At 39.3% G+C, this 14691-nt stretch overlaps 1 protein-coding gene across 2 annotated transcripts in view; it reads right to left on the bottom strand.

Annotated features, from left to right (window-relative positions):
• LOC126412283 (protein pygopus) overlaps nucleotides 1–14414 on the bottom strand; it is a 77883-nt gene extending 63469 nt beyond the window's left edge. Inside the window, exons 1-5 of one of the 2 annotated variants that reach the window (XM_050081796.1) lie at nucleotides 14109–14414; nucleotides 13780–13892; nucleotides 13570–13689; nucleotides 12145–12308; nucleotides 1157–2148 (exon numbers count right to left, since the gene is read on the bottom strand). In XM_050081796.1, the coding sequence (XP_049937753.1) occupies nucleotides 1157–2148; nucleotides 12145–12308; nucleotides 13570–13689; nucleotides 13780–13817 (1314 nt within the window). In that variant the 5' untranslated portion in view covers nucleotides 13818–13892; nucleotides 14109–14414. Of the gene's footprint in view, nucleotides 1–1156; nucleotides 2149–12144; nucleotides 12309–13569; nucleotides 13690–13779; nucleotides 13893–13998 lie in introns of both variants that reach the window. The other variant, XM_050081794.1, reaches the window with a different exon arrangement.
• Between the last annotated feature and the right edge of the window lie 277 nt (nucleotides 14415–14691).

Raw genomic sequence — 14691 nt, forward strand, 5'->3', positions numbered from 1 at the left:
ACGGTGCTTTTTCCAACTGAATGGGGGCATACATCAAGGTCAGAGGGAAAGCAACATTATAAGACAAGTGGGCTCATGCTGCTAAGTTCCTTGTAAGTTTTACTCGATTTGGTAATCACTGAAATAGCATCACAATAACCACCAAACCCGGCTGCATCAATTTTACCATTCAGTGTGAAAAATGCTAAACAAAAGGAGAATGTATTTCTATCGACAAATTTAACTAAAGACTAGAAATACAGCCATATGCACTGCTTTCTGAAGAAGCTAAGGAACAAGTCCCAACAGTCAATTTAAGTCACACAATGGTTTAAAAAAATTTAAACCAGGGACGACAATGTGGGAAATAATACATCTGTGACAGACATTAAGGTAACAGGAAAATTCTACTTTTCCATACCTTCCTAAGAACATAATGGATATCGGAAGTTGTGGGGACGCCCTTTTAAGCATTTCTATGTCATTTAAGAGAAAAACATGTTACTGCAGCAAGCAATTATTTGGACACTTTTCATATGGCACAGCTTGTGCCAAGTTTTATCATTAATCTGATTCTTTTAGCTCTATACAAGACCACCTTATTTATTACTAATTAAAAAGCTCCAAATACATGAACACACATTTTGAGAAATGGATACCTAACTGTGTTCAGCCAGGAGTCTACTCCTGTCATCCAAGTACTGTCCATTGGATACGGAACCGGCCTCACCCCAGGTTTTCCCAAACAAAAAACTGTCACCTCCACAAGGTTCACAGACTGGTTCAGTAATTCAGTCTGCCAGTAGCTCACATTTTTTTCTGAAACTAGCCTTGGAAATTACTTTTACAAATATTTGAATCACACTCTGCGAAAGAGTGAGGTTTCCTAACTGTAATATTTATACAACTATATCACTCCGTTCCTTCTCAAGTTAGGAGGGGAAAAAATAGATGAATCAATAAATAAATACCTACAATCTATATAACTCGCATGTTGTTAAATCCACACACACACACACACACACACACACACACACACACACACACACCTCTGCAGTCCATTTAGGCAGAATAAACCTGCACCATGCATTATTAAGAAAGAACAACAGATCAAAATGAAAAACACAATTAAAATATCCATTTAATTACAATAAAATTTAGATATCTCTGTACTTACCTTTCCCGCTGAGACTGGCATTGGCTTTGGCCCCATACCAGGTCCAGGGAAGCCATGCGGTGGATGTGATGGTCCATGCATCCCCATGGGATGCATGTTAGGAGCCATGTTACCACTCATAGCACCCATAGGTCCCATGTTTCCCATAGGATGAGGGTGCGGAGAATGGTGGTGATTCATAGGACTCATTGAGCCCATGTTGTTCATCGGTGTGACGTTCATGCCACCTCCCATATGACCACTGTTCATTGGCGGACCACACAAACTGTTCATAGATGGGCCACCCATTGGTCCATTGTTCATTGGAGGTCCCCCCATAGGACTATTGCTCATTGCTGGGCCACCCATGGGACTACTGTTCATTGGAGGACCACTTAACGGACTACTGTTCATTGGTGGACCACCTATTGGACCACCCATGTTGTTCATGGATGGACCTCCTAAGTGACTGCTGTTCAATGGTCCACCCATTGGACCATTATTCATATGACTGCTGTTCATTGTAGGACCACCCATACCACTCATTGGGCTTCCCATTGGGCCACCCATTGGACTGCCCATTGAACTTCCACTCATCATTGTGCTACCCATGTTGTTCATTGGACTACCAATAGGACCACTCGTACTCATAGGACCACCCATAGTTCCGCTGTTCAGGGGGCTTCCCATAGGAGGACAGCTGTTCATAGGACTGCCCATTGGAGGACCACTGCTCATGGGTGGACCTCCCATCTGGCCACTGCTGATGGGTCCTCCCATGGTGTGGCTGCCCATGTTGTTCATCGGTGGGCCACTCATGTGACTACTGCTGCCCATAGGTGGCCCACCCATGTTGCCCATGGGACTCATGCCTCCCATAGGAGGACCACCCATGTGATGGTGGTGGTGGTGGTGATTCATGTGGACGTGATGGCTGTGACTCATGCTCATCGACGACATCTGGGGTGGAGTGTCATCGAAAGGATTGGACGCCACAATGGTATCACCATAACCTGTAAAACACATTATTTTGATCTGTAAATCAAGGCAATATAATCATATATTGATACTATGATAAAGAGTTTGGGACGAATACACAAAATTTTAACATGATATACATCTTTAGAAACAAACTGTTGTATCTTCACTGATCAACACAATGTCGGCAACTACCCCCTGATGAGACCTTAGCACATACCTTTCACTCTTCTACTTTAATATATTTGAGTGGTTGGAAGGAGCATATGTGTTAAATAGCCAACTGAATGAAACACAAAAGGGCACTCATGCTAAAACAGTATGCGTTCACTGTCAAGCGTTGTGAGAAGCACAATTCATACAGAATATGTAGTGAACTGTTTGGTCTAGAGTTTAAGACTGGAAGTGTTCTGTCAAAACCTCCAGGGAAGTTTACAAAAACTTTAGTGCCAAAATGGCACAAAACAGTGGCCATTTACATCATCGTCTGCAATGTTCATTAACAAGGGCCGATCATCCATCAAGCTTATTGTAAAAATTGTCCTGACCTGAACTGTTTTTGCCCACTATCGTATGAACGGAGCGAACATGGAACAATCTGGATACTGCCATCCCAAATCCATTGCTGTCGTGCAATTTATTTCTGCAATGCACATCCATCAGATTGCCAAACTGTCACCATTTTTAAATATTTCATATGCTACCATGTATGCAACCAAATTCTATTAATAACTAGAGTTCACCATATACACAAAACCTTCACAGAAATAACATTACACATAAATGGAATTGAATAACATATTCAAAGTCTTCGTTGTACACAGTTTGCAAATTATTATTCCATGAAGCATCTGATATCACACCCATAGTTACTTTTATTCTGGAAAACAGTTATCATTACCATATTACAGGCACAAATTTTTTTGAAAAAAATTATTACCTTATTTTTGTTTCATAATATCATAAAAATCAATCTATATTCACTCATTATGATGATTATGTAACTGATTATACATGCACAATGCCCGCTGCCTATCAAGGAAGTTTTTGATCAATTAGCTCAGTCCTAAGAGAGGAAAGAGGTACAGGTTCAAGAAGATTGGCCTGGAATAACAATACAAATAAGGGACAAAAAATGTTGTGACAAATGATTTTAGATGCCTCCATAGCCTTAAAAAAAATGGACTAGAGAATACAGAGAATAAGCAATACTCCCTTCATTAGATGTATTACACACACACACACACACACACACACACACACACACACTAGTAAAGCCTACAACGTAATGATGCTTTTGATTCAATATCAAGAGAAATAATAACAAACTAACATTGGAATTATTTACATTTTCAGGATGACATTTTCTTCACATTCCGGTATTGCCACACATTCATATCTGGTAATAATCAGTGTACTTGTGTAACATTTTTGTGCCTATTGTGGTGAAATTTATTAATGATACATTATGTGGATGGCCCTTTCTGCATTTTCCAATTTTACTGCTTAAAGGCACCTCTTTTATTGGGATATACAGCATGTTTGCACTATCTATGTTGAAATATTAGTAATGTGATCATCTCAAAGCCAAAAGCCATTTTGGTGAGTGACTAATTTGTATGCAATATGTGGTCTGGGTTTTCTGTTTACTTGCCACCAGTCTCGCAGTGTATGTACATGAACATCAGAAATGACAAATGCAGCTACAGCAAAAAAAAATATATATATATACTATGTGTGTTATATTTATAATGAGTATGTGTGTGTGTCCCTGCAGATGAAACTTTGAACTTTTTTCTGTGAAAATTCAGTTTATCACTCCAGTGCCTGGTACTTTAAGTGTTGTTAGATTACTAACTGTTCAGGGATGGAACAGAAGAGACAGTGCAAAAGTGGTTCGATGAACTTTCGACCAGGAACGTGACAGTGATTGGCAGAGTATACGTGTAAACAGATGTAGATCTGTTAGCTTGGTCACATACTTACTCAGAGTCTAGTTACAGTAAAGATGAGTTAGGAAGGGACAGTGGGTTGACAATCTGAATCAGGCATATTGAGAAACAACACAAAAGATATGGGTGATGACTACAGAGGTACAAGTGTCAACAATTTTAAGGTTTTACATTTTTTCAAATGATTTTGAGTGACATTCAGTAGTAACTTTAAATTTTCTGACTTTAGTGATTCCACAGATTGTAGAGTTCAGCCTGAGGACTCTTAAGTCAGATAACAATCTTAATAATGGTCCAACAAGAAAGAACTGACAGACATGAACACACAGAAAATTGTAAATGCAAAGAACTGTCAGATTCTGTCATACTATAACAGCTGCCAAGACTCATTCTTCACAAGCTACTAAAATTCTCAACTGACATTTTTGAAAAGAAGCTCCTAAGGAGGAGACCTTCATACATCAGTTATTTACAACTTTAACAAGACAAAGATTCACATGCTATACCCAATATATGGTAATAGCAAGAACTGACAGAATGCAAACGTTAGGAGAAGAGTCACTGACAACACATAAATGGCTAGTGTTCCACCTGGAAGGGTGGGGGGTGGGGGGGACCACAAGGTGACTCCAGTATATAAGAATGGTAAAAGAAAGGACTCACAGAATTACAGACCAATACCCCCAACTTTTGTTTGCTGCACAATCCTTGAACATATTCTCAGTTCGAATATATTAAACTTTCTTGAGACAGAGACATTTATGTCCATGAGTCGGCGTGGTTTTAGAAAGCTTCATTCATGAAAAACTTAGCTTGTCCTTTTTTCACAAAATACACTGTGAACTCTGGATGAAGGGCAACAGGAAGATTTCATACTTCTAGATTTCCAGAAAGCACCTGACACAGTGCCTCATTGAAGGCTGTTAAAGAAGGTATGAGAATGTGGCATATGATATGCGAGTGGTTCGAAGACTTCATAATTAATAGAACCCAGTAAGTTGCCCTCAACGGTGAGTGTTCATCAAAGTCAAGGGTATCGGCAGAAGTGCCCCAGGGAAGTGTGATAGGACCACTGTTGTTCCCTGCATACACAAATAATTTGCAGACAGTGTGGGCAGCAATCTACAGTTCAGTTGTTTGCTGATGATTCTGTGGTGTATAGTTAAGATGTTGAAGTTGAGTTACTGTAGGAAGATACAAGACAACTTAGACAAAATTTCTAGTTGGCTTGATGAATGACAGCTAACTCTAAATGTGGAAAAAGTAAGTTAATGCAGATTAGATGGAAGAGCAAACCTGTAAAGTTCAGATGCAGTATTACTAGTGTCCTGCTTGGTGTAGTCAAGTCTTTTAAATATCTGAATGTGACGTTGCAAAACAATATGAAATGGAACAAGCATCTGAGAACTGTGGTAGGGAAGCGGAATGGTTGACTTTGGTTTGTTGGGAGAATTTTAGAAAAGAGTGGTTCACCTGTAAAGGGGATTGCATATAGGACACTGGTGTGACCTATTCTGAGTACCGCTCGAATGTTTGGGATCCATACCGGGTCGGACTGTAGGAAGACACTGAAGCAATTCAGAGGCGGGCTACTAGATTTGTTACGGTAGGTTTGAAAAAACATGTTACGAATGTGCTTCAGGGGAAAAGGAGATGTTCTTTTTGAGAAACACCACTGAGAAAATTTTGAGAACCAGCATCTGAAGCTGACTGCCACACGATTCTACTGCCAACAACATACATTGCTCGTAGGCCCCAAAGATAATATGCGAGAGATTAGGGCTCATATGGAGGCAAATAGTTATTTTCCCCTTGCTCTATTCCCCAGTGGAACAGGAAAGGAAATGACTAGTAATGATACAAGGTACCCTCAGCAAAGCACTGTACAGTGGCTTGTGGAGTATCGATGTAGATATTAGTCACTGGTGACTCTTAGTATGATCAAATAGAATTCATTAACGAATTTTGGAACATTACTTAAGACAAAAAAACATGTAGAAATATTGAAATACAGTAATGGCAAGGTCTGACAGACTGAGAGAAGACAAACTGAGTCCCTGACAGCACATACTCATAAATAAGGCTGAAAACTTCATTAGCTTATGGGCAAATACCCCCCCCCCCCCCCCTCTCTCGTGTGTGTGTGTGTGGGGGGGGGGGGGGGGGGGTTCTGGCAGAGTGGAGTGGGAAAGAGGAGAAAGAAAGGAGGTGGTGGGGAGCAGGGAGCGAGGATTGGAGAAGGATGGTTGATGGCTCCGAGGCATGCAGCAGATGCACAAGACAGTTATGCAACACATAGGCAATAGCACCAGTGACTGTGCAGCACATGACAACAGTGATGTGGAGTGGCTGGCACAATGTAACTGTACTAGGTTTTAAGTAGGGTAGGGGGGAGAAATTGTGTAAACAGGTGCATGCTCTAGCTTGAAAAAAAATTCATGTGAAAGCTAGTACAATTTCAGTCTTCCATGTGTGCCCACTGAAGTCTCAACACCCTTACTATTCGGTGAGCTGTAATCTTTATTCCTAAATTATTTACAGGAATTATTTCAAAATTAACAAATGGCAGTTAAATATTGACATTCAGCTATAGTGCACACAAACTAAGTCGACACTCGGTGGGTGGCTGTTGGGATTGACTCTAAATGGGAAATGCCTTTACAGTCACTCCCAACAGCCACTGTGCCGAGTGTCAACTTAGTTTATGCACCAGCACATTAATCCTTTTAGATCCACTGTTGGACTATGTCCGACATGTTAAATGATGTCAGACACATTTCTATTATTGTGCCTCAGTCTACTTCCTTGTTGGAATTCACAAGACGCATGGCAGCACTTTGTACAAAGATCTGACAACTCAGTGTGCTGCATTCGCATGCTTGTAGTAAGGTAAAAGCCAACTGAAAACATGTAAGTGATGACATTGCCAAGTGGCTTCTGGAAGATACTGAGCACTAAGGATAATTTAGTGATGAAATGATCTGGGAGAAACTTCTGCCGTGTGCAGTGATGTAAGTTCTATTGGATCAGAATCTACAGACAGAGTGTAAATTGATTGAGAGAGACAACCTGTATAGGTTTATCATGATAGAGATGCTGATCTAGTGAAATTTCCTTTTTCTGTCACACAGCAAGTTTTCACCATTCATCATGGTGTTCAACCAAAATCCAAACTTGCATATTTCCAACTCTTCTTCATTGACAATCTTAGTGAAATTATGCATGCTACAAACATGTATGCTAAAGAAAGGACACAAAGTTACTCCACTTACAAAACATTCAATCTGGCAATCATAGAGGGATGTTTCATTAGAAGAATTGAAGACTTTCCTATATGTAATATTGGGCACAGCCATGAATTTGAATGCAAAGTTAATTAGTTATTTTACAGGAGACTAGCAAGAATGAACTCCATATTTCAACCATGTTCTCTCGTCTCCATTTCCAATCCCCGTCCCCAAATATTTTGGATGTTGCATTTAGTTCCACCTGTCACAGCTCATGGGTGTCAACATATGAGAGGGAGCAAGGTGAAGAACATTAGTGGGTACATTAACAGTAAATGCAAAGAACTTTATGCACCAAAAAGGAATTTGGCTATGGTATTCAAAGGGAGTATCCAATTCAAGTGCTACAACCCAAGGACATCTAAGATGCGGGGTTTATGAGTTTTCTGGCTGTGCGATTCAGCAAACTGTTACATTTTTCTCATATTCCACATTATGGAACGACAACTACAGGAAGTCCAATTTGTCTTCATTTATCTTTTGCAACCCAAACAGTGGTTCATTTGGACAGCAATTGCTAGCTTGTGCTGGTGTTCCTGGCTGTCACATCTTTACTGACAGGTTCTACACAATCCTTAAACTTCCTGGGGAATAGCACAAAACGAAATTTCATCTAACAGATACAGCTATGATTTCTAGGAAGCATTTCCCATGCTCTTCAACGATGACGAAACTTTCTGAATATGAGTTATGTCTCGTTCATCCTGTGACAAGAGGTTAGTGACATTTTTGAATACATTCTTTGGTCCTCAAACCCAGCTGATCACTGGTTATAGGAAGAAATATCCTGTGAAATTCCTGAAAGCCACTGTTACTTTGGAATACACAAGCCACCGTTGCATTGGAATACACTAAGTTTATGGGAGAAGTCAACATGGCTGATCAGTACTGTTACTGCTTTGGTTTTACACGACAGTCATAAGTTGTGAAAAAATTATTCTTTTGGCTGACTGAAGTTGCTATAGTGAACAGTTATCTCCACTGCTCAATAGGAAAATATGAATGTGGAGAACATCTACATACTCATCTTTACAGTGAAGGAAATATAATCAGACAGCTAGTCGACCAGGAGAGAAATGCAAATTCAAAGAAGAGAGGAAGATCTTCATTGTCCGACATCAAGGAGAATGGGGAAAAAAAAGTTGTGAAGTGACGTCATATTGCATTATGTTTTCTTAAAACAGTAGTGTAATAACCGGTGATCCCTTACATCTTTACCCGCATAAAATAAATGAGTTGGGGAGAACACAATGAGTACAAAAATTGGATTAGAGAGAGTTAAAGTTTTTGAGTAAGAACCAGAGAGCCAAAGGTGAGCAGGAGTGTAATGTCTTGCTACATACTTGTAGCCAGGCAAGTAACAAAACTCTTCTCACAGCAAGTCCATTAGTGTCAGTTTAAATGATACTTCAGATGAGATACTGGAAATAAGATGAACAAAATTGAAAGTGACAGTATTTTAGGCACTGCGAAATTCAGACAGCAGAATGTACCAGTGTACCACCCTGCAGGATTGGTGATAACCATTCGAACTTCCAGAAGAACCTTTGTCCTTTCGTCATCCACGCTATGCCATACAAAGATTTTTTTAAACTTCAAAAATTATCAGAAAGGTGTCTCCAAAATTCCAATGCAATTCCACAAAGAAAGAAATCCAGGTTCACCACAAGTTTCCCCAAATGAAATTCCCTGGTATTTCCCTGATTTCCAGGAAAGTTTTAGCCTATTTCCCTGACAAATGTTGAGATCTCAAAGGTAAATGAAAACATTAAGTTGACAAAAAAGTGTAAGCAGTTCTGTATTTCTCCCCTGTGTGAGCAAAAATCTTAAGTAGTAGCATCAATGTGTTTTGTAATTAACTGTTGTTAGATAGAGGAAGCAAGCCAAATGGTATGTATGTTTCATTAAGACCACTGATGTTATTTTATTTCAATAAAACGAAACACATCTGGTGTCAAAAATATGCATTTCCTTGGGGTCACAAGACAGATTTCAAATATCTTCACTGATTTCAGAAATAACTTCAGGAAAGTGCAGGCCTCTTGAAAGAGGTGGATAAGGCAGGAATGAGTTGTGTAGACCAACCAAGAAAATGCTGGTTCGTTATTGTTGGTTATCATCCATTGTGTTATCTCTATTACCTTAGAAGTATTGTGCGAGTTTTCTTTTGAGAAATATATGGGTATATAGCACACAAATCGCCAGCGACTGCCACAATTTTCTTCTTATTGTCCAGACTTTCTAATATATAAACTACTTTCGAAGTTTAAAAATGTACTACAATAAATAGGATGTCTATAAAATGCCATACTGTCGCAATTCCTGAAGTCCATCGCTCGTGGCCTCCACCCTGCCAACGAGGACCTGGGTCCTAGGTCCATGGAAAAACCACGAAAATCTGCCGTATTATGCCACACACAAGACCCGGCCAGCAGGTAGGTTGGTGAGACTATATCCAATGGGCAAGGTCCGCACATTAGTGGGAAACGATGGGCTTCAGATCGACAAGCCCAATCCGCTAGAGATACCTGCAGAAATGGCATGCGGTTTTGGCCCATTGCAATAATCCACTCATATGGTCAGATATTCATGTGTCAAGAGCCAGCATGTTGATGAAATGAGACCGAGTTGATCAATCCATGCAATAGATAACTTACACAAAAACTCTGAGAATCAATTATAATGGGGATAGGTAGCAACTCACCATAAACATGATCACTGAGCTACAGACAGGCTTGTAGAGAAGACAATTGCAGTCTCACAACTAAATTTTCGGCCATTGCCTTCGTCAGAAAATGAGAACAGATACACATTCACACAATCACTCACACACAACTTGTGCACACATAACCACTGTCTCTGGCTGCTGCATCAACAATTTGTGACAATCGGATACAAACAAAGCACTCCTCATGCCTCAGTGCCTCTTGTTGGCAGCTGCTAGGCTAGGGGAAAGAAGTGGTGGCAGCACTGACTGCAAGCTGAGAGGAGTGGTAGAAAGGGGAGAAGCAGTACGAATGAGGGAGTAGGGAAGTGGTGCACGATCTCAGCTGCGTCCAGCCAGCGGTGATGCATGACATCTCAGTAAACGAACCATTTCATCTACTGAGACAAAAATGAGATTTTTCCAGTTTTTTTTCCAAATTTCCCCGACAAGTTCAAGATTTCCAGCACTTTGCAATCCTGACATCTCTTTCAGTATTCTATGAAACAAAAGAAATAGCATTCAGTGACAATTTTTGTTAGAAAGGGATGCCATTTGGTAAATGTGTGTTTTCAAGGTATACCAGAAAAAACTTCAACAGCAGCAACAAAACTTATGGATCCACTCATAATGTGTGAAGAGAGATGATTATGCAGAAATATCATGAATATTACTGCAGTCAGTTGAGAGATGAAGCTGTGCATGACATACTACACGAAACATCATAGTTTGTTTACAGTTTTATTGTTGTTACTATCTTTGATTCATAGCTTCTCTTGTTTATCTTGAAGCAATAAAATTTGAGCTGACACCTGATATGATTGATTTACTTTCAGTCAGTATGTACGCACAAAATCTGTATGTCTTGATACAATTCCAGAAGAACGAATATATAATTCCTTGCATCCTCCCCAAGGAGAGGCAGGTATGATCATAAATCTAATTTCCAAACACCTGTGGTAACAATAAATCAGACAAACTGATTCCTTTAGTTTCTGCAGTTGATTTTTAAGATTCTGTGAAATGTTCACAGTTGCCTGAATCACAAATTTATGATAATGCACATTCATTGTTTTCGCATAAAGAGGGAAGATTCTTGGAAGAAACAGGGGGCACAGCAAACGAAAATAAGTCATAAGGAGGGAGTAATCCTATTACTGAAGGCCTCATTGAAAGAACACTCAAAAGAGAATACAAATGTACAAACTGACACTTTCATAAAGATATCCTGGCCCTGCCTGCTTGCAACTCCAAATTTTTGTCGCTGTCCCATCATGATATATCATCATTTGTACTACTGTGGGGAGATGAAGTCCACCCATTGACTATGAGCAATTTACAATGTATTTTCACATAATTTACACAGACAAGTACAGATAAACACTGCTCCATTTCCATACACATGACACGACAACTATTTCACACACTTAGTGCTGGGATTGAAAACTGAATATGTGGGTTAGAATCTAACGCAATGTCAACAGTGAGGTCATTAATGCAAAGGCATAGCTCATAATGAACCTACAGCCAGTCAAAGATTTGAACACTATTCCTACTAAATGTGTGGCAATACAAGTCCCATATCTTGTGCATGGTGCCATCTCACCTGGCAACTGCACGTCTGATTAGTAATTAAAATTATCCCATGTTCAAAACAAGGAATTCATTCAAGCATTGACAGGTCAATTTTATAGGTAGTAGAGCACAAAACAGGCACTCTACAGCAAAGTATAATACCAACATGACAACAATGATCACAATTTTGTTTTAACAGAAAAGAAAAGTGTTAAACTGCATTTGAGATGCATAGCAATTGGCATAAGCCACATGATCAAATGGTGGGAACTTTTATTTTATCAACACATTTGTGATTGTATTTGTTTCCAAGTTTATGTCATGGAACTCATTAAGAAGTCTTGAACTGTTTATTTTATGAAAATGGCATTAAATACTATTCTTTCTGTTATTTTTTCTGTTCTATTGCATAGTGTTTGTAACTGCTACATTCAAAATAATAATAAAACAGTGCAATATCAGTAACTGAGAAACATGTGAAATTATAAAAATCTAAAATTTATGTCTGATTACCAGTAAGAGGTGGTGGAAGGAGATCTTGCATTGGAGGAGGCGCCTGTACAACAGGGGTGGTGTTCGCGTTTGATGATCGCCGCTTCTTTTTCGGAGGTGGAGGATCAGGGACAGTTCCCACCACAGGTGGTTTGAATTCTGGTCCAAGTCCTCCAAGTGGCATTCTGCAAAATTTTCATAAAAATGGTAATAGTACCAAACATAGACCATTACATACCAAGCTAATGCTTAAGAACACTTCTGACTACAAGCTAAAAAAGGTCCACGACATATTAGAACACATGATCACAGGTGTTTTATTCAGCTGACAAAAGAACCATGATACAGTACATACATAAATTTTTAAAAGTCAAAAACTAATACCATGCAAGCTCATCTAATTTTCAATGCTGAACACTGTCTTGAATAACATTTTGTTACATTTACTTCTACAAACATATTCTATACACACTGAAGTGCATGGAAACTATTTCATTCCACAAGAGAATGACTGACGAAACAGCGCAGAACATTAATGCCTTAATAGAGCAATGAATAGTGACGATTTTGGTTGGGCAAGCCATGAAACAATAATAAAGTATACTTTCCTTCAGTTACTGAAATATATCCAGTTACAATTTTATTTATCTTATTAAAGGAGGAACTGCTATGTGGGGCTCATTATTTTAACTATATTTACTAAGCAATTGGTGCAGTGCAAAGAAAGTTTATTTGTATCTGAAATTTGCATTCCTATTAACTAAATGGCATACAACTTACTTCTTCATCAACAGACACTCAAACTATACCTCTAATACAGAAGTTTAACAAACAGTCAGAAGGCACATTAATTAGTACCCCATACAATTTTATGGGCTTCATGTGAACTCTTCCTCTGTATAATGGAATTGCTGAAACATAACTAAAATATACAAACAACAAATTTGGCACTGAAATGGCTACTAAACTTGGATTGTTCAAAACTTATGGTGCGCTTCGAAATAAGTACAACACACTTCCACAAGAAGCTTGAGATGAGAACCTTCTAAGGATATTCCACACGTTTTCTTTCTCTTCATTTCCTTTTTGATACTCTACAACCTCACTACTGCAACACTTCATGCACTAGTCCATTATATTCGCTTTTTTACTGCAGAGATTCCCAATATATGATGGGATAGTAACTTATTTTGACTCCTTAGCTGCTACCAAACTCAATATTTACATCATCCTGTATCAACTGCCACGAAAACACATTTTTTTGGGCGAAAGTGAACATTCTATAATTTACTTGTCTTTCTACATTTAATGGCAAGGTCTTGAAGTGTATAAAAGCTACAAAAAATGTAGTACCAGAGACAAATGAAAGTTATATTTTCCATTCTGCCCCATTGTTGATAACAGAACTACACAAAAACTTGAGTACAACAGCAACTGGTGACTTACCCACATGCATTCGGCAGATGTTTATCATTCCTTTCATCATGAAAACAGGGTCCTCGCTGAATGTGTTGCGGCTCTCCCCCAGGGCCCTGGAAATACATGTGGTTCCTCCCCCTTGGCATGCTGAAACAGTTGGTTGTGACAATCTGCAACCTCTCTAAAGACAGCAATAAAATAATTAAGAAATAAGTAGTATTCAATAGCTCGTCATACCTCACAAAGGGCGCCATCCCTGCAATGTTATGGCTCATGTCCCTTCACTTTACCATCCCTCTGATATTCCTTAACCTCCTCTGTCTGTTCTCAAATTATAAATAAACGTTATCCTGCAACAAGAAGATTATGAGCTACAATGTAAACACTGCTGCAACGTCCACTGATTGAACATGACATGAATGAAGTAGAAGTAGCGTACGTCCGCTAGCACCTAACCTTTCAATCTGTCTTGCACGAACTTGACGCAAACATGAAACTGCATCAACACTTTCAACACGGAGCATATTGTCTATAATACAATGGCAACATAAGTAAGATCGACTTACTTTAACATTTTAGTTCCAACACTGTGTCTCAATCAGTTGCATTTGTCACTTTTCGGGTGCGGGCCTGTAGCTTGGACACAAATACCTTTACTCTTCACAAGTTCTTATACAGAACTTGCATTCGTTTCAACCGTGATAGCGTCCCTTGATATCGTTGTGAGATGATAGGGGCAACAGGAAAGTAAAAACGCAAAGATGCAACAGACATAAAGGATTATTTAAACTTTGCCACAGCCAAACACACGCCACTTGCTTGTCGCCATTGTCTATTTTCTCCAAGCAGGCAGGCAAGCACGAATCAGAGAGATTGCACAGACCGAAGTGATATGTTTCATACCGCCTCTGCTGAACAACAGAAATGACAGTATTCAATCTCTTTGCTTAATTTAGCTATAATCGGAAGTGTTGCGGTTCACTGGTGGTGTTTATTGCTAATCGCGTATGTGAATTTATGGATAAAGTTGCCGGAATACAGTCAGCATAACTACGATGAACGCTAGATACATAGCTCGTTTATGTTAAAAATGGAAGTATTATAGCTGGGTCTTCGGCCGTCAATGCCAGTAGAAGATTGCCTCAAAGG

This window comes from Schistocerca serialis, chromosome 7 (genome assembly GCF_023864345.2).
Source record: "Schistocerca serialis cubense isolate TAMUIC-IGC-003099 chromosome 7, iqSchSeri2.2, whole genome shotgun sequence".
Taxonomy (NCBI): domain Eukaryota; kingdom Metazoa; phylum Arthropoda; class Insecta; order Orthoptera; family Acrididae; genus Schistocerca; species Schistocerca serialis.